The sequence below is a fragment of the Sitodiplosis mosellana genome, unplaced genomic scaffold, assembly GCF_009176505.1.
Source record: "Sitodiplosis mosellana isolate CC-2019 unplaced genomic scaffold, AAFC_SMos_1.0 Smas_scaffold_4753, whole genome shotgun sequence".
NCBI lineage: Eukaryota > Metazoa > Arthropoda > Insecta > Diptera > Cecidomyiidae > Sitodiplosis > Sitodiplosis mosellana.
Genome location: NW_022599995.1, coordinates 6,839 through 26,934, shown reverse-complemented (window position 1 = coordinate 26,934; position 20,096 = coordinate 6,839). Strand labels below are relative to the sequence as shown.

The following is a 20,096-nucleotide window of genomic DNA, read 5'->3' as shown; positions in this document are numbered from 1 at the left end:
TTTCGTGGAACACGGCAAAAGAAACAGTGATATTGAATTCATGTGCATCGCTTTCTTTTATAATCGCACGCATTTTTTCTGTGGAATGGTCTTTTCTAATTTACCGTTTTCAAATGTTTTCTATTTACATATCATTAACTCGAACGTATAAAGTGGCAAAAATAAAAATTGTCATGAATATTGATGGATAGACGAACGACGGAACATCGAAAAAGAAAGGAAATCATTAACAAAAACATAATCATAAAGAAAACAGCGAAAATGCACGAATAAAACATCATCGTTTGATTCCGGTAGCTTATGCAAGGTCTCGAAATTCTAACGCATTTCATTTCAATTGCATTTAGCGACATTACATTTCTTGCTTCAGAAAGAAAACCATTTTTGTTTGACATGTGAAATTTTTCATTCGAAATTGTGCATATAATTTTTCTAAATCCCATCAATTTCGATGGAACCCATTCTAAGATACCAATTGAATGGAAGAATTTTAAAGTGTACGCGTAAATGCTATTTATAATATTTATCGGTCATTGAGATCGCTTTGCAGTGTATGTCTGGTTTATCAAACTCAAAAACAATGTCCATTCTGCATAAATACATAACATGCATTCGTAATTGAGCCATTGGCCAAATTATTGTTTTTCTTTTCGTTCCATTGCAATTTTGCTTTTGACATTTGATAAAAAAAATAATTCAGCCGTTGCATTTTGACCTATTCTTTTGACATCGAACTCCATATTGGCAACTCATATCATAGGCTGATACAATTAAACATATTTCCCTGCATTTCGGATGTCTGGTTACTTCTTGTTGTTATTTAATCAACACAGCACCTATGTTCCAAGAATTAATCCATTAATGAATGGACAATAACGTTGGGGATATGTTGATTTTTTTCATAATAAAATAAATTTAGCGAATAACAAAGTAATTTCGTTAATATTTATGGTAGTGATTTAAATTTAAAAAAAAGCACACAAACAAAATATCAACGTGTGCACAAAAACTGGTTTGAAGCTAAAGATCAAACGAAGGTACTACCTACTACAAAACGTAATTTTTGGAAATGAAAATATTCCGACAGAAGCTATGGAAAACGAAAATCCAATATAATTTAGAAAAAATGAAACGTTTTTAAGAGAAACGATAATTAGAATTTGTTTAATAGCAACGGCGAATGTCTTGAAATCACTTCGAAATTGTTTTTTTGAGTATACTATCAGTTGATTGCACTTTGTAGGATTGTTTAATTGCTGCAGAAAAATAAATACAAACACATGCCAGCCGAATTTTACTAACCCTTGGCTTCGTAGCACTTTACCCGAATAGACAATAATCTTGAAGGCAAACATCTTTGCTTATTAATTGATTCTGTGAACATGAACGTTTTGCTTAGCAGCTGGAAAGTTACACAGTACGACAATGTTTTTTGTCGTGTCCCTGGCGAGCCCTTTACAGGTGTAAAAATAGGCCTCAAATCATGACGAACTGCATCATTACTTTTTGAAAGTTAGCTCGTTTAACCGTTTAATTGCAATCGGCGTTTTCAGTGTACAGCTCATTGCTAAAATTCAATTTTATGCCATTTACTCGTGTTTCTGAGGAGTTTAGGTGTATGATTACTTCTACAAAAATGTTTAGCGGACAATTTTAGGCGGAAACTAGTGAAAACTATACCCAAAAACTACATCTGGTTGGAGCTATGAAGTTTGAATCGAAAAGGTTATGGTTTATAGATGTTACAATTTCATAGGTTACACTGGTCATTTTTCGATTAAAACTTCAATTTTTCAACTAATTACCGGTCACAAATGTTTAATACGGTCCAAAACAGAGTTTTTAACACGAGTTGGTAGAGTTTTCCATCACCCAGAGTTGCCCGGAGCCATCCAAAGTGTTTTACACTAACAATTTAGTACTTTTTAGTACATTTTTAGAACATTTTTAGCACATTTTTAGCACTTTTAGCACTTGGCCTGCAAAGCTCTTGAGGATTACTAAAAAGTTTCTTCAGACACTATCGCTCTATTTTAAGCAGTTGAGAAGTTTCACGACTTCGAAAATGCACGAAAATACCGTTTTATAGCGAAAAGTGATTTTGAGACGATAAAGTGGACTGGATGTGGATTTTTCGAGTTGATGTTTTCAAAAGTGTTGCTCAGCTATACTCTGGCTACAATATTGCCGAACACAGTGACAAATTGACTATTTTTTCGACATTTTGCCCCAACCAGATGTAGTTTTTGGGTATAGTTTTCACTAGTTTCCGCCTAAAATTGTCCGCTAAACATTTTTGTAGAAGTAATCATATACCTAAACCCCTCAGAAACACGAGTAAATATCATAAAAATGAATTTTAGCAATGAGCTGTACACTGAAAACGCCGATTGCAATTAAACGCTTAAACGAGCTAACTTTTAAAAAGTAATGATGCAGTTCGTCATGATTTGAGTCCTATTTTTACACCTGTAAAGGGACACGAAAAAAAACATTGTCGTACTGTGTTATCGATGGTTCTCAAAACGTCACAAGATATGCAATAGCTATGGTCACGACTAATTTACGACTGATACACAAGAAGATTTTTAGCTTCTCTTTACTCACAAATACTCAAAATAATAAACAAATAATAAAAAAACAAATATACATTCAGAGAAATCATTTCGGAGTAATGTGAATTAGCTATGAAAGTAAGGTGAATTAGCTAAGGAACCGGCAGATTTTTTACTCTATTGGTTTTATTCGTAGAAGAATTGAAACCTTGAACTTACGACTTATGTGCGAAAAAAAATTAAGATCCATTTAGTACGCAAATGAAAAGATTTTTTTGCGGCAATTAAAATCTTGTATATTGGATGCTTTCTATACATCAAGTTCCATTAACTTTGGCAACTTTTGATCAGCCCTTCTTAGGATGTTGATAAATTCGTTAGAACCTATAATAATGTATGAACAGTTCTTCCAAAAATAATCGTCAATAAAGGGCGACTTTCGCCAATTTAGAGTACATTTTAGCCACTTAGGTCACGAAATTATAGATTGACTTTTTTCGATATCGCATTAATTTAATATTATTAAAAATATTAATAACAAAAAATGTTATTACTTTAGTGTTAGTGTTAATAACTAATAACATTAACGTAATATTAAAATATCAAAAAAAAGTTTCATACAGAAAACATGTCGATTTTTTTCAGACGCAATTTTTTCAACATTTTTTAGGTCTAGCGAAAATTGACATGTTTTTTGTATGAAACTTTTTTTTGATATTTTAATATTACGTTAATAACAATAGTTATTAACACTAACACTTACGTTGATATTAATGTTATTATTTGTTATTAACATTAACATTACGTTAATAATATTTTATGTTATTAACGATATCGCGAAAATAACGATATTTTAATGTTAATAATTATTAGAATATTAAAGACCTATATCACATTGTTTCGTTACTCGAATATTTTTTCGTGTGTTTCATTTCAATTGATTCCCGAGCTATTGATGACGTCACTCGCATTCATCACATAATGCAAATTAAGTGATAAGGAGCGCGAATTTCGATGTGGCGATAACACCAATGGATTGAGCACAAAAAATACTGTTTGAGAATCGGATTTTTTTTTTTAACTTTTTCTTCCATTTTTGTCTGTGTTGCGACGTCTACATGAGAAGTTTGTATGAAAACCTCGGAGCGCGGCTGTAAATAATACATTGGCTTCTATGGCAAAATGTACACATGGAAATATCTCGAAAGCGGCTGGGTAAATCGGCGAAATGGACCATGGTGTCACTCCCAAAGGGAGTGTTAACACCCGACTGGTTTGATGGTGTAAAATACAAATCCAGTAGAATTTCGACTGATTCACGGATTCTCAGGATTTGACCTGATTACAAGCACTTCGAGATCACTTTGCAATATATGTTGGAAATTGTCCAACTCGGAAAAACTGGTTAACCTATTAATTGCTCCTTTGAACATGGACTTCTGTGTTGAGCAACCAAAAAGCTTTTGATGATTTTCTAAGCGCCGCAAGTTATGCAACAGCTACGACTGTCACGACTATAGCTTACGTATTATATAAAATTAGAAGTTCTTAAGAAATAGTAGAGTTTCAGACACAAAATCTCAAAACAATAACAAATGAGGTAGGTAATGGAAAAGAAACTGACAAATCATTGTGGAAGTAAACAAATGCATATCCATTCATAGAAATCATTTTGGAGCTATGTGAAATTTCCATGAAATCTACCGGTTCCCTTTACAGTGGCGATTTTTTTCTGAAACGGTTAAAAAAACTAAACACTCACCATAATCAATGATCAATTATTATTCCAATAAAATAATAACACTTCGATGACCGGTCACATATTCGATGTTCACGTCTTATTCTGAATTTTTATTCAAAATCTACTCCTTATCAATACCGCTGAATGGAACTTGTGTTGGATGAATCGATTAAAAGCGAGAAATTTCAAATAAATCAGCTAAGATAGCTACTTCGTAAATTCATCAATGACTATATATCAAATTCATTAAAATGATTAAAAATAAAACTAAACTTGATACATTCATAAAAAGAAAACAAACAATATTCTATTTATTTTATTTTATTTTATCAATTGGATTTGCTTATATCAACTTACTGCTAAACAAGAAAGGGTTTAAAATTTTATAAAATTACGTTTAACAATTGTCCAATATGTGTGAAGTGGTGTGATCTTCGAATTGAAGAGAGAAAAAAAAAATCATTTATCATACGAGCACTAAACCGATTTGTATCTTGAATCAAACAATTTATTCACAACATTCATACTATGTTCATAATTTTCAATTGGTCTCAGTCCTATCTAAAATAATGAGCTATTCCACAGACATTTAAGAAAATATCGTCTTTTAGTTCGTCCGTTGATTCATAAATAACGAAAGTTGGTGAAGGTACACTTAGTTGCAAAACATATCTTCATACAAAAACAAAAATTGATTCAGAAAAAAATTCGAAAAAAACAAATACACAAAGACTCAGAACTGTCTTTATCTCAGGAGCGATAATACTCGGTCATTTGATCTTGAGAGAGAGAAAAAAAATTAGGGCATTTTTTTTCATCCGCTATCTCTTAGACTTTGTTAACTGATGACTGATTTCATATTTGTTCTTGAATTGTTTTCGCCTAAAATTACTCCCTTTGCACTAAACCACTATCGATATGATTGCAGCTGCTGCCTATTTCGACGAACCGTTTGCCAATTTCTTAAGGCATTGATATTCTTCAAAGAGATTTTTCATATCAGCCAATGTTCGTTCGATTTCCCTAGAGAATTTTACAGCGTCCTGAAATTAAAATGGAAGATTTGTTTACAAATTTAACTTTGAATAAACTTCAAAATAGAAGATAAAAAATTTAAAATGTAACTAAAATTTAAAAAAATAATTTCTACACGCATTTCGCACAATTTTGGAATTTAAAAAAATCTAAAAACATCAATTAATGATCAGAAATTGATTTTTGTTCAGTTTTCAGCACATGAAATCAATTAATGATTTGATTGAATTTCCAATGGGAAAATAATTCTTACCGTAGTCGCACAGCTGGCCTTTGATGATATGTGGAAAAATATCAGATCTTCACCGGCAATAATGTATGAAACACCATAGCCGTCGTCAGCAACTGGACCGAAACCACCTTTGAACAGAATAATATGGACGTATTAAAATTCAGCCTTACTTTAAATTTTTAATTTGAAGAAAATTGAAAAAAATCAATTTCTTTAATTCGAATTTAATTCTGAAGCAATTGGTCACTTACCACCAGCACTGATACACTCCGGATGTTTGTGCAAATCCATTTTGCTGGTTTGGCCGTGCGGCGTTTGACTAGTTGACAATCGCCATGGTTCGCTGAGAACTTCTTTCAAAAATGGCGAATCTACTTCTAAATATTTTGATACGACGTACAAACAGAACAAGTGTCGATCGATTCCTTTGCCACACATGGCATCTTGGTAACCTTTTTGGTGTCGTTGGCAAGCTTTTAGTAGCAATTCGACTCGTTGCTCAGTCTAGTGTCGAAGAGAAAAATTTGAAAAAAAAAAATTTAGTTAAGAAATCCAGGGCAAATTCCGTTTGAATTCAAGTCGACCGATCTTAATCAAATATTTTTTATTTTTTGATTCATCAATGAAAAATGTTAATGAAAAATATTAAAATACCTTCAAGAGATTTTTTCGGATTTTTTTCCGATTTTTTCAAACTTTTTTCAAGGAAAAAAATGGTTTTTGAATATTTGCAAAAAAGTCTCAGATCTTGTTTATCATTTTTGTGATGCAGTTAAATTTTCAAATTGTAAAAATCATCTTACAGTAGATTTGCCGTCTGCCATTGATTTGACCCATGCGGCTGATTCAATGGTGCACGGTCGAACGGTTTCAGTGCGACCTTCTCGGAACAAACGTGTCATCGATGCTTCATATGTGAGAGAAAAACGTCCTGCGTCTCGATAGTAGGCCAATTGAAGAGCCATTTGTATATAAGCATCAGGTGATACGCGGCATGTCTTCATGAAACCCTTTCCGTAGTGGTCGTGCACGTAAATCCGGAGCTGTAAGTCGTTCAACAATTTCTGTGCATCTTCATGGGATGTGTTGATTGCGGTGAGGCAGGCATCGTTGTTCAAATCCCAAGACATACGTTGAGGCGAAGGTGGTTGGAAATCAATTGGTCCTTTGCAGTTGCCATCGTCATCGTATGGATGTTCAATAACTTCGTCCATTATATTGTTTTCCCAAATGTGAGCCATCACAGCAGCATCAGCCCTAGAAAACGAAGAAGTTTTTTTTCGTTAAATTTTGTTATTCATATCGATCAATTTTTTAAAAATAAATCGAAGATAATGAATTTAAATAGACCGAAAAAAAGAGGAGTATCTTACCAAGTGTGTTCAGCGTTAAATCCAAGACGACCGTTTGTACCGACGCATAGTGTGAAATTCTTATCAAACCATCTGTTGTGGCCGTTTCCATGGAGCAATGACTTGCCAAAATGATCTAAGGCGCCTTCCTTGTGAATGTCCGTGTCATAGGATTCATCGTCCAATGATAAAATGAATGCAGCCGTTTCAATTGTGTGCAATGAGACACGATTGATTCCTTTGTTGAATAACGTATTTCGAATTTCAGCCCACTTTGTTCGATTCCATGCGGTCAACGATGCCAACAACTCCTCACCTGGCAATGGTTCGGATTTTGAGTTCAGAATTTCTTCCAATTGCCTGTAACGGATATAAAAATTATTTTTTTTTATTAATAATTTTTTTAAAAATTGATTTACGATTCCAAGCGCAACATTTTGCGGTTAAATAAATCTGCTTAATGCATCTCAGTTTTAATTTCGATATCTAATTTAAATTTTTGTATGGATAAATTGAAATCCACAGTGTGGATTCCACACCATTCCAAAAATAAGCAAATAAAATCAAAATTTATTGATGAAATGTGCTCTTTCAACTTACGCTTGAATTTCCGGTGCCTTTAGGATGCGTCCCTTATAGTAAATCGTGACTTTATAGTATCTTCCCTTATGCATAACAACAATATGATTTGAGTCTTGGTAATGAATAATTCGGTCGGTTTCAATGCCTGGAATGCGAACAGTGTTAAAGATTCGTTCGTATTGCCATGAACACAATGGTACCAGTCCTTGCACCATAATCGGTTTCAATTCCTGACGATCGACCAAGCGTCGGAATCTCAACAACAAATTGACGGCAACAGCAGCGCGAGCACTTTGAACATTTGTGTTGGATAAGAACAAAGCGTCAATGCCATAAAAGTTGCTGTTCACCATCAATGGAGAACGGCCACGCAAGTAAACGTATTCTTCCCACCAATCAGATACGTAGTTAGTTGACCACCAGCTTTTGAGGGTGAGATAGCGTTGCAACTTTGGGCCAATTGTTCGTTCAAAATCTTTGGCTAATTCTTCCATACGCTTGTAGTTATCCTCATCGAGCAACGGATGAACTGAATCCAAGTATCGTTCCAAAGTCTCATGCACACTTGGTAGTGGCAATCTCGGAAGTGATCCTTGGAAACTGTACAATCCGGGATTGTTCCAACTTGAGAGGACTTTAGTGGCAGCCGCCCACAAACGGGTTCGCGTCGATACTTGGCGACCCTTTTCACGCGATTCATACATCCAGCCTTTGTACATCAGCAACAGTTTCAACGTGTAACGCATTGTGAAACAAATACATAGCCAAAACAAGAGTCCGGTCAACGAACATGCCACCACATGCCATAAAATTGAATCTCTGTGAAAATAAGAGAGGATTTTTTCATATTAAAATTTTTTTTATAGGTAATTTGGCGGAAAAGTCCTTTTTGCAAAAGAAATAACCATTTTTTTCAAGTCTCAACTTTGATTGAACGATACAAAAATTGCCATGAAATAGGGAAAAAATCAAATGTCATAGCCAATTTCAAATATTTTAAGAGACTTGCAAAAAAATTCATTTTTCAGAGAAAATGAATGGAATTATTCGGAAAGAAAGCATGTTTAAAATTGAAATTAGATCATACCCCGGAAGCCATGGCAGAATTCGATTTGCCAAATCAAATGGTGTTTTTTTCCCAGAGAAATGTAAGGCCACTGCTATCGATATAATAATCCATAAGCTTTGCAAATGCGCTGGATATGCTCCATTACGAATGCTATTCTGTAATTGAAATGAAATCGATTTAGAATATTAAATTTTTTAACTTCTCTTATATGTATTGTTTTCAAAACTATTGATGGGAAGTGATTCAAATTTAATAGAGAATCATTACTGCAACGAATTTCGAAGTGAAAGTTTTGAAAAGAAATCAAGAACTATTTCAAGAATAAATAGTCGATTTGTCATCACATTTTTTATCAAAAAACAATTATTTTTGGGATATTAAACCAATGTAAAAATCTAAAAGTTTACCCAATCATTTCTATCAAAAGTGATCAATTCAATGATTTTTCATTTTTTTAAAATTCAATTCCACACTTACTCTAAGACGTCCGATGCGTTTTTTCCATGATCGAATGCCCGAATCCCAGACGAGATTAAGAACCTCTCGGTCGTAATTGATGTCCCATCCTTCGTGTGTGATTGAAAATGAGAATGCAACAGCTTGATGTGCTTCAGCCATTTACAACGTTGTTCCGTTCAACACCGGTCAAAATGATTTCTGCCTTTGTTCTGACGAAACTGGATTTAAAACCGAAGAAAGAAAAAATCGAAACCAAATGGCAACGCGATTTCCAAAATGACAATCCGTTTAGTGACTGGATACGCGCGTTCAATGTCAATTGAAGCTGTTGACCGAAAATGAATTAAAGAAGAAGAAAAAAGAACAGGAAAGAAAAGAATGAGTTTTGCGAATAAAAAAATGAATAATATTCTTGACCTTTAAAGACACACAAACATAAAGAAGAAGAAGAAGAAGAAGAAGAAGAAGAAGAAGAAGAAGAAGAAAAATTACATAGTAAATAAAGAACCATATTTTTTTTACGAAATTGCATATTTTTTCGCTCCATTAAGTGCAGTTTAACATTGTTTGACTTTCGGTTTTTGTGCGCTGTTGGCTGTTTTGTCTTGATATTTTCTATATGCTATGAACAGAAACCAACGAAAAAAAATTGCATTCGCAAACTTTATAATTTTATTGTGATGTTTTGATAGAAAACTCGTTTTTTTCTTCAATAATGCGTTACTGTGTGTGCATTCACATAAGCACACTCGCGCCAAATTGACGTGCTTCGCCGACAAATTTCGACATTCAATTACGACGGTTTTTTGTTCGAACAACCAGCGGATTAACGATGAATCAAATTATAGACTTGATTAGACAAAAATTCCAACGGCGACTCATCGAGAACAATGACTTTCTACGATTCATTCTGTCTATCTTTTTAGAACAATCGATTGGACGATACAAAGTCCGAGCACCGAGCTAAAACTGGTTTTCGGAATTGCATTTTGTATGATTCGAGTTTTTGTTCATTCATTCAACGACCATTCAGTTTGTTTTAATACGACTATTTGGGTTCAGTTAGTTAAATTCTCGGTAGATAGAATCATTTTCGAAGATTTTCGACTCCTTACAAAAAAAAGCTTAACATTTTTGGATGAAATTATGATTGGCAACACATTTCAGAAGCCAAAAGGCAGTATATTCCAAATACTTTTAAATCAATCAGACCTTTTTGAACTTTTTAATCCGGAATTTGATCGTTTTGTATTGCGTCTTCACAATAAAGAGAAAGAGAAATCCTTGAAAAAGTCTCGAATTGCATTGAATTCAAATCAAAATTTCAATATTTTGAAGGTATTTTGTCCGAAAAACAAACATATTCGAGTCATAAGTCAAATTGCCGAATTATTCGTCCAAAACTACGCACCAACTGAGTTGTTTGGTTCCGGAAAAGCCATGAACATGGGGAAAAAAGCCGCGTATATTGTGTTTGTCATTGAATTGGAAGCACCTTTCAATTCATCAAGCTGCCGATTAAGTAAGCAATCGCCAAATTAATTTATAACAACAACCACAACAACAAAAAAGCTTACAGCGTCAATTCAATGTTCAATCAATGTGAACACAAACGCACACAACAACAACAACAACGAAAAAAAAACATCAACAAAAAACAAAACTAGTAGAGAAAATAATAATGAGAAACCGATTAGTAATTACAATAATGTGTCGCGCTAAAATCAAAAGCAAGTACAAAAGGTTGAGCCAGCTTGAGCAACCTGTCGACGTAAGCCGATATTATTGTTTCATCGTTGACGCCATCGTCGTTGTTGTTTTTGTTGATCGCTGGTTGTTTGGCTGGTGGGGGCACATTTCTGTTACGAATGCAATTTTCAAGTGTGGCACACATTAGCACACATTGTTGAGCGCGTGTGTATGTGTGCAAGTGAGTGCACGCTTATGACCGTTGTTTTCGAGACTAATTTGGAATGTTGGACGTTGGTGCCGTGCACAATTCTGTTTACAATTCAAACAAAAAACCAGTTTATGACTGTCTAATTTTATACCATTTGGGATGAAACTCATGGCACTCTGGCCCAGTAGACGCTCAATTTCGAACCATATAATTGAAAATAAGGCCATCATAGAAAAAAACATAGGCTCATTTTTCGATATAAATCAACAATTTTATTTGATTTAATACAGCCACTTAATTTGTTGAGATAGGGAAAACTACTTTGTTCTTGTTTTGACGCTTTTTTTCTTTACATTCTTCAATGGCGAGACTGATAACGTCCAACACAAAGTTCACCGTCAATCGAAAAGCGCAAGGGCTCGTTATAAGATTAGACAAGAGGTGTGTAATTGATAAAATTATTCCATGATTTAGATTATATTCACGTGAATTTCCCAAATTTGAAAACATCAACAATTAGTACACAACACTAAAGTTTGTTTTTCTATGACGTGATTGATTGATTGAATCAACTTTATTCTTGAAAATAGATTTGAAATAAATTGATCTTAGGAACACTTTAGAATGAAAAAAAAAAAAATTTATTGCACAACTCTGTTTAAGTTCTTCATTTCTTTAATGTTGATTGCCGATTTTAACTCGATTCAATGTGTAAAAAGAGACACCTTTGATTATATTTTCAAAGATAGTAAAACTGCGTCAGAAAAATATCAAAAATCGTTAAGGTTTTCTGTATGTTGATTTTTTTTCCATTGAGATTTGTAACACATTTCAAGGCTCCACACCTCTATTTGTTATCATTTTCGCATGATTTGACGTCAATGTTACATTGGGTCCCAATTTCCGAAAGTGTGTCACCAGTACTTTTTTTTCACTTAGACAAAATAATGAGACTTATGGAAACGAGATGAATTATTTTGTACGATCTCAACGAGATCTCGATTGTCATCTCGAAGAGTGGTTTTATAATGGCATTGAAAGCAAAATTAAAAATGATTCCGAAAGGGCAGACAAATATTTCTAAGGATAAGTAAAATTATCTGTTGAAAGTCCGTAGGCTCTTCAGCAATGATTCTTCACAAAAATGTCTTACAACATTTTTTGAATTTTGAAAATTCTGAAGTGCAAATTTTCCATTCTTTCATTGAGAACAATGTTTTACAATTTTTCAAAGAATTTTCCAAAGAACCCAAATACCAAATGCCCAATTGCCCGGCAAATTATTCGAAATACGATATTGCCTATACTTTCAGTTCATCGTTTGTTCGTTCGCCAATAAATCGAGTGTAAAAAATGGTGATTTCATCACTTTTCATGGCGTTCGACGCTTTGGGGCACTAGAAACATGATTAGAAAATACAATCGATCAAAGGGTAGCCGTGAAATGGGTGTTGAAAACAAAAAAATACCGCATGTTTTGCGCAGTTTCGATTTAGTTCCGCAATGCCTAGTAAATAGACAGTCGCTTTATAGCGTAACCAAAGTGCAAATGAAACAAGAACAGCAACAATTGCGATTGAATTCGAATCGAATGGAATCAGCTGCAGTTTGTTTTTGTTTGTATTTCAAAAGGTATTTTTATGCATTTGAAACTTATCATTGTCGACTAGAACAACATTCGACCACACCAGATAAGCCGTGTAGTGCGTAAAATTTTCGTTGTATTTTTCCTGTTTCGAATGGAATAGTGTGCTGTGAGAATGAGCAGCGAGAACAATCAAAAACAAACCGTTCAAGTGGAGTTTGATCGTAAAAATGACCTTTATAAATCAAAATACACGGTGCAATTTTTCCATAAGAGGGATTTGTTGCGTTGCTTTGTCTAAAAATAGACCGTGTTAATGGTTATTTTAAGAAGCTCAAAACCAGTTTTAACCTTCGAAATTATTTGAGCTTCGGTACGATAAGAACAAACTTTTTCGGTGTTACCAAATTGTTCACTTCCGAATCGACCCCTGTAACAAAAAAAAACTGAACCAAAGTTTGTTGGACTAGTGAAAAAATGCGACTGACTAATCAGTCTGGCTATCGCAAGTTCACGCGAGTTGACCAATATGAATGTTTTTCGTTTGGGATCGCGTGCAAGCGATAACAATCGTGTGTCTGATGGTGTTGGACAAGTATGACCAGAAAAAAGAGACATTATTCATTCATACATCCACAATTTCGGTCGAAAATAGAGCTCACAATCACGAGATAAAACGGCTAAACATCGCAAACAATCATTAAATACGGTTATATAACAATCCGAAGTTCAGTCAAAAAAGCAACCAGAGCAAATCATCAGTACACGGTACTAGACAACGATTTGTTGACGCACTTGTATCACACGAAGGCAAAACACAGTCTCATGTGCAATCAAAACGAATGAAACGCAATAAGCAGCGTTACAAAGTTTATTTCACACAGCTCGAGAGAGCAAATTACGAGCAAATCGTTGATTAAAGTTTATGGTCATTCATTAGGAATGATTGTTAGGAGAAATAGAGCACTTTGCTCCATACAAATGAAGAAACAATCAATCATATGATCGCAAATTCTTGTTGGGCTTCTTTTTCTACGCGGGCTTAAAATAAAAATCAACAATTATTACGAAAAGACGGAATTCCAAGTGAGAGTGAGAGAAAGAGAGATCAAAACAATGGCAACAACGACAAGAAACAAATTGGTGACAGTAAACAAGTTACTTTTGAGGAGTGACGATTTCACTGTAAATAAAGAGATTATGTGACGTTCACACACGTTCGACAAAACTGAAACGTAAAAATTGCATTACATAATGCTACACTTGGCTTCCGTTTTGATCAAATCGACAAGCACACTAACCGAAAACTAAACCAATTTGCTTTATCAGTTTTGATATATAAATAGTTACTACGTTGCGATAAGGCCTATTTTATTATTCAGGGCTATTTGATCATATAAGTAGAACAATAAACTTTCAACGAATGAAGAAGAACTGTAACAGAAAATATGCACACAAAAAGATAGTTTCGTGATTCACTATGATGATTTATTGCACCATTCACGAGATACAATTTTACTTAGCCGGCTTTTGAGCAAATCGAAACCACTAGAATAAAAACAACCGCAAGAAAAAACCCACTTTGTCTGATTTATAATTCTAATCAGTTTCTATCTATCTGTTTCAACTGACGTCAGTCGATCGATATTCTGGCTATGGGAGCACGCGCGCACACACAATCAATTTAAATTGCAAATCAATAGGTTATGATTAGGCAAAAAAAGTAAACCGAATAAACTCCAAACTAAACACTATATTTATGCGGCTCATTTTCATTCAACCATATAGAGTATCTTAGATGCTTTTCTCTCTCTCTCTCTCTCTCTCTCTCTCTCTCTCAACAAACTTGTCCCGTGTGTCATTACGAAACCAGATCGATTTTCTCGAAGAGAAACAACAACAGCTGATGAAATCACACCAATTTTGAATCAACAACCTGCCGAAGAGAAAGTATACGTTTCCGCGACAGAACTTGAATTAAAACAACATCAGTGACTTTTTTGCTCCGCTCACGCCCTGGTGCAAAAATTTCCTAGCGCCCTTAACTGAAACAATAGGGCAGCCAGACATGATTCTTTGAAAGATACAATTTTCGAAGATCATGCGAAATTTTTCCCAGATTCCATAAAAAAATCTGTGGTAAATTTTTTTGGTGTTTTCTATTCTTGAATGCTATTTTTCAATTAACAGGCTTATTATAATATATCTTTCTGTTCGGATTTCTTTTTGGGGGCCCACAAACACGGAACTATTTTTTAGTGATTCATAATTCAAATCGAACAAAAGCGCCGAAGTGCCCGAGCGCCAGAAGCGCGCACCTTTACTTCTCTCGTTCGATTTGAACTTTGAAAAACTGAAAAAAATTCATATGGCGCTCGAGCGCCTTCAACGCTCTCGTGCGCCCTCAAATCGTTTGCGCTCTGGTGCATTGCACCACTCCGCTCCCGATAAAAAAGTCCCTGCACAACATTCAGAATACTTTGCTGAAAAGACACGTTGAATTTTCACTTTTGAATTCGAATGAAGCTCAAATTTGAGTATTTTTTTATGACGATTGATTGAAGTTGAATTAACGACGATTGATTCAATTTTGAGCAATATTTTCATCCTGTTTTATGAAACTTCCCATATTCTTAATCAAATTTCGATGTTAAACCGATTTTCCCTGTAGAATTGTCATAAATTTTATAAATATGTCAACAAATGCTGGTTGAAATTCATTATTCAAGTTCAGATTTGTGTAAAAATGATGGAAAATTCAAATAAAACCCAAAAATATGCTTCATTTTTATTAGTGGTAATTTTCCATTATTTTACTTGAACTTTATTCCTGAAAATTCTCTAGCTGAAAAGATAACTAGTGGGAAACAGCCATGATTTAAACACCTGTTGTTGATTGTTGTTACTTTCTATTCTGGAATCTTCATTCAAGATTCATTTTCAAAACATTTATCATACATTGTTCAGTTGTTGACTGGAGTTTGCATGTAAATTTGGATTTCAAAAAGGTTGTGTGTTTTGTTTGCGTCATTGTTGACTGATGTGGAAGAAAATGTGAGGCTCTTGCCTTGCAATGGCTGGATAAAACGTTTTGATGGATAAACAAATTTTCATATTTGTCCATTGGAATGGTACGCTACATTTGTATCGACTCGACCGCTAGAATCGGAAAAGTGTCTTGAATCGATATCCGAGTACTTTTCAATCAAATAAATAGCTAATGCATGAATCCATTAAAACCCATTTATAGCTGTTCTTTACACGCGTGTGATTGTTTTGAAAACAACAATGTTTTCTTTTTTATTTCGACCTGGATATTTTCCATTCACAACGATGACGACGGTGAGATTGAGCGAGCCCTAAACAAGTGTTCGCGTAACTACCAACGTAACTCGACAACAAAAAAGGCAATTTTATGACTTTTTATTGTACAAGTAAATGGCAGTTTAATACGGATAATAAAAGTGTGACAACAAGAAGCGTAAATAATAACAATAATAGAGAGATAGAGAGAGAAAGAGAGAAGTAAATAATCGAGTTGATTTCACAATGACACACTCTTTGACGATGATGAAGGTGATTATGATAAAAAATTATTAGAATATCATCCAAAGCGAGAGAGGTGAATAGTGAAAAAAAAAACGAATTGGTTCGATGCAAGTGGTCACGTATATTGTTGTTTCGCATTGAAATCAATTATGGTGGATCATAGCGCGTCGAGGTAACGGCACACAGATACGGAAACTTGGATGCAGACATCCATGAACAAAAAAAAAATACCAATCACAAGTAGATAAAAATCGATTCAACACTCGAGAGTTATATCGAGAGAGCGAGAGAGAGAAGGCCGACGACGCCAAGCTGTTTTTTTCGGTTACGTAGTATATAAAACATACACACATTTTCTGTCATATATACATATGTTTTTTTATGAACGGAGAGCAGTTGATTGCAAAACAAGTCCAAAGGTCGACGAATCAATGCAAGCGAAACGTTAAATTCACATACACATAGAGACGATTTTGCGGGCGCATTGAAGAGAGCGCGCGAATTCATATTCGCACAACGGCAACGGCAACGGCAACGACAACAGCAGCAACTACAACAACAAAAACAGCCATATCATAATCAAAATATTCAATACGACAAAAAAACGGCGAACCGATTCGAAAATGGCCAAATTCACAATTTTAAAATGTTAATTGACTTTTCTCTTTGGCTGGTCAAAGTCTAATTTTTTGACGGTATTTGGTTGCTGTCTATCGTTTTATGTGTTATCTTCTCTTATCAAATCTAATACCATTTCAACGGCATTTCAGTTCATTCTTGGCAACATCCAGTTTTGTTTGTTCTTCATCTTTCATTCTCAAAAGCGTATAGTATTTTCTGCGATGGGTCAAAGTCTAATCGACTGCTGAAAACTGATCATTGACACCGAGCGCGTTTTGCCGATTTTTTTGTTTTCATTTCTATTCGCATCGGGAACAAAAAAAAATTCGGTTCATTTCGATTGGTGACCAGTTTTACAATCGACAGAAAACAGTCGCTAACGACGACGACAACTCAGCAAAAGTCTTTCATTAATTTCTGTCCTTTGAAAGAGTTTTTTGCACCGTTTTTTTTGTCTTCTTTTTTTCTCTCAGCCAAGTAATCGCAAGTCATTGTCTAAAAGAAGCCAACCAAAATCCCGTCACTAAACATACAATTGGAGTTTGAACACCTTTGACCGTGTGCCGCAGCCCATCTGTCTCCCATATGGTTTATGGATAGATTTATTTGCAACTAGACATACACGTACCGTTCAACGGCTAAAACAATGAAAATCGGTGCTCGTTCTCTAAACACACATGAGGGAGAGAGAGAGAGAACGAGTCACTTGAGCATTTGATTACACTTATTTTTGAATGATTAGTTACATTTGGCACAATTTAAGTCGGCGTATGCCTCAACACCGAGGGAATCGTTTCCGATTTTGCATGTCATACACAATTGGCGGCCGTTTTGCCAATTGTGTTCAACGATTCGTGGGAATTGGCAAAACGCAAGATGCTGATCGGGTGTAATTTTCCCAAAGCACAATTAATTACTTGTTTATTATTTAAATGCAATGGAATTGCCTCTGTTCACTCATTAATTGCAATCACGAACATTTAAATGCTATGAGTTTCCGCTAGAATATTCCATCGACAAAAACAACAACAACAGTTTTTTTTTCTAATTCACTGAATAACTTGCACAGGTAACGGAACGGAAAAAAGCGCATTTTTCTAATAAAATCGTATTTGATATAAAAAAAATTAATTGAATGAATAAAATGGAGAAAGAGAGATAGAAATAAAAAGTGTAGAAACAAAATTCTGTACCCAAGTTTCGTTGAGTTGCACGTGTACTACAAATACCACGTCAATGTATACGCAGAATGCGATGTCGCATAAATGGATGGATATAAACAACGGCTCGTTTGGATGAAATAAAATAGTGTATGTTTTTTAGTTTGTTATTTTTACGTTCAATGTTCGCGTTTAGCACTTGAATATCTCTCGTAAATGTGTGGATTTTTAAATAATGTACGAGAATCGATTGGCACAGTCTTTCACTACAAAAATGTGTGTCTTTCAATCGATAAAATTTGTTCACTCTGATTCAGTCACAATCTCATTTAAAATAGCAAATTCACAGTCTTTCTTTCGCTTTTTTTCATTAATCCGAATTTTACGTACAAATCCCGGTTATTCACTCATTTAGCCGATTTGCTTGAATGAGTGAACGTTTTGACATAGAATTGAGGAAAAAAAAACGTTCAAACGAACACCGATGAAAACCAAATACCCCAAAAAAAAGACAGAGTACAAAAATAGAGGAACAAAAATAAAACGAACTGCTCGAGATAGAGTCACATACTAATTGACACTGCAGCAGTTTACTTATTACTAACCTAACCGAAACACTTTTCGGCCGTGTTAATGTTCATTTTTAAGTTTTCTCTCTCTCTCTCTCTCTCACTCACTCTCACTCATACGTTTGAGTACACGCTCTGCGTGTCCGCCGTCTGTGATTGTGTTTATTCATATTTGTTCTGTGAAGAGATGTCAATACATATGCATTAGGCAAACGATGGCGATTATGAAACAGACCCCCTGAACTAAATAACTCAACACATGGGCGCACACACACTGTCTCGTATGGCATGCTTACGTGTATACGTGTACGCTAAAGCCAATGCCGAGAGAAAGAGACTTCAATGAAATGCTTGTTGAAAATGTTCAACACAAAAATTACGTACACACTGCATGTACGTACTCATACCGACACTTTGAGCTGAACCGTCAACGAGCCATTCTAACACATGTACACTCATACACATGGATAAATTTCAATAGAGAACTTAACCCATGTCAACAATAACAGCAACAGCAATATTCAAGCAAATTGGTTATATTCGCCTGTATGCAAATGCCAACTCAATTGCACTCACAGTGCAATAAATTAGAATCGATGAAGCGATACATATATGTGATTCTCTTTTCTTTAGCTCTTTGTCAATGTTTGTGCATATACATAAAATTGGTGGATTGAACACAAAATATTGCGACAGTGGGCGATCGAGCGTGCGCGCGCGCTTGTGCTATCAATTCACATTGTACCGCCACCATTGCGACATACATGTGAGCGAGATAGGTGCAAAGTGCAACCGATTTTCAACGTTGAACGGAGGAACACACGCTTTAATGTGAAAGCAAAATACCGTTCATTTGAATTTTTCTCTCACAAAACTGACTCTTTCTCAGCAGCCCAACACTTATAGACAAACATTGACTTCAGTCATATGATTTTACACACTCCAGAACGCAAACTGTGCCAATCGATTTTTTCCCCTCTCACACTGAAATGTTTTCGGGTCATCACGAGCGCACGTTTGCTACTTGCTCAATGTTTGTAGAAATAATAATACTCTATTGGTGGTTCAGTGTTGATCGGTTTCTTTGAGTTTTTTTTTTGCCTTTTCAATTATTTTCACCTTCATTTGATCCAAAACATTTCGAGTTTCTGTCAGTTGAAGAAGATTTTCATTGAAAAAAATTATTTAAGTTGAAGTAAATGATTCAAGTTGACGTGCCGTGTGCCAAATAGCATTTGCTCTTTCACGATTTTTCATTCAAAAGTGCATTTGATGCTTACATACATTTCTGTGGTTTTCCGCCTCTGTCTGCCTTCAACTCGCACCACATCAATCTACTTTCACACATTTCATTTCATAATTCCGTCAAAAGAAAACACGCCATTGTTTCCATCGAAAAGAATTTCCCACCAAAAACCAAAAACAGAACGTTGCTTGATTGCATTGTCGTTTTAAAATGACCAGTTCAACTTGAATCTTATGTGAATCGAACCAAATAAGACCGAGTCAACAAAATTCAATTATATTTCTCTGTCTTTTTCTCTGAATGTGTGATTTCAACTATATTGGTTTTAATTCAAATCTGAACGTGTTATTTTTCCCTATACGCTATATTTATCTGTCGCACACGCACACACGAATTGAAAAGTGTATACGTTCGATAATCATAATATGCCACACGGTCCAA

At 34.8% G+C, this 20,096-nt stretch overlaps 1 protein-coding gene across 3 annotated transcripts; it reads right to left on the bottom strand.

Annotated features, from left to right (window-relative positions):
• Window positions 1–4,601: 4,601 nt before the first annotated feature.
• Window positions 4,602–19,552, bottom strand: LOC129572332 (carnitine O-palmitoyltransferase 1, liver isoform-like). Of its 3 annotated transcripts, none has more exons than XM_055452273.1 (9): window positions 17,874–19,552; window positions 9,044–9,350; window positions 8,585–8,721; window positions 7,516–8,316; window positions 6,937–7,275; window positions 6,367–6,820; window positions 5,815–6,067; window positions 5,585–5,691; window positions 4,602–5,339 (listed from the first exon to the last, which is right to left on the bottom strand). In XM_055452273.1, exons 2-9 carry the CDS (start codon window positions 9,182–9,184, stop codon window positions 5,232–5,234), a joined length of 2,340 nt encoding a protein of 779 aa, XP_055308248.1. In that variant the 5' UTR covers window positions 9,185–9,350; window positions 17,874–19,552; the 3' UTR covers window positions 4,602–5,231. The 3 variants fall into 3 exon arrangements, with proteins under 3 accessions (XP_055308248.1, XP_055308249.1, XP_055308250.1); XM_055452274.1 differs by lacking the exon at window positions 17,874–19,552 and adding an exon at window positions 10,730–11,126; XM_055452275.1 differs by lacking the exon at window positions 17,874–19,552 and adding an exon at window positions 10,603–10,737.
• Window positions 19,553–20,096: the final 544 nt, after the last annotated feature.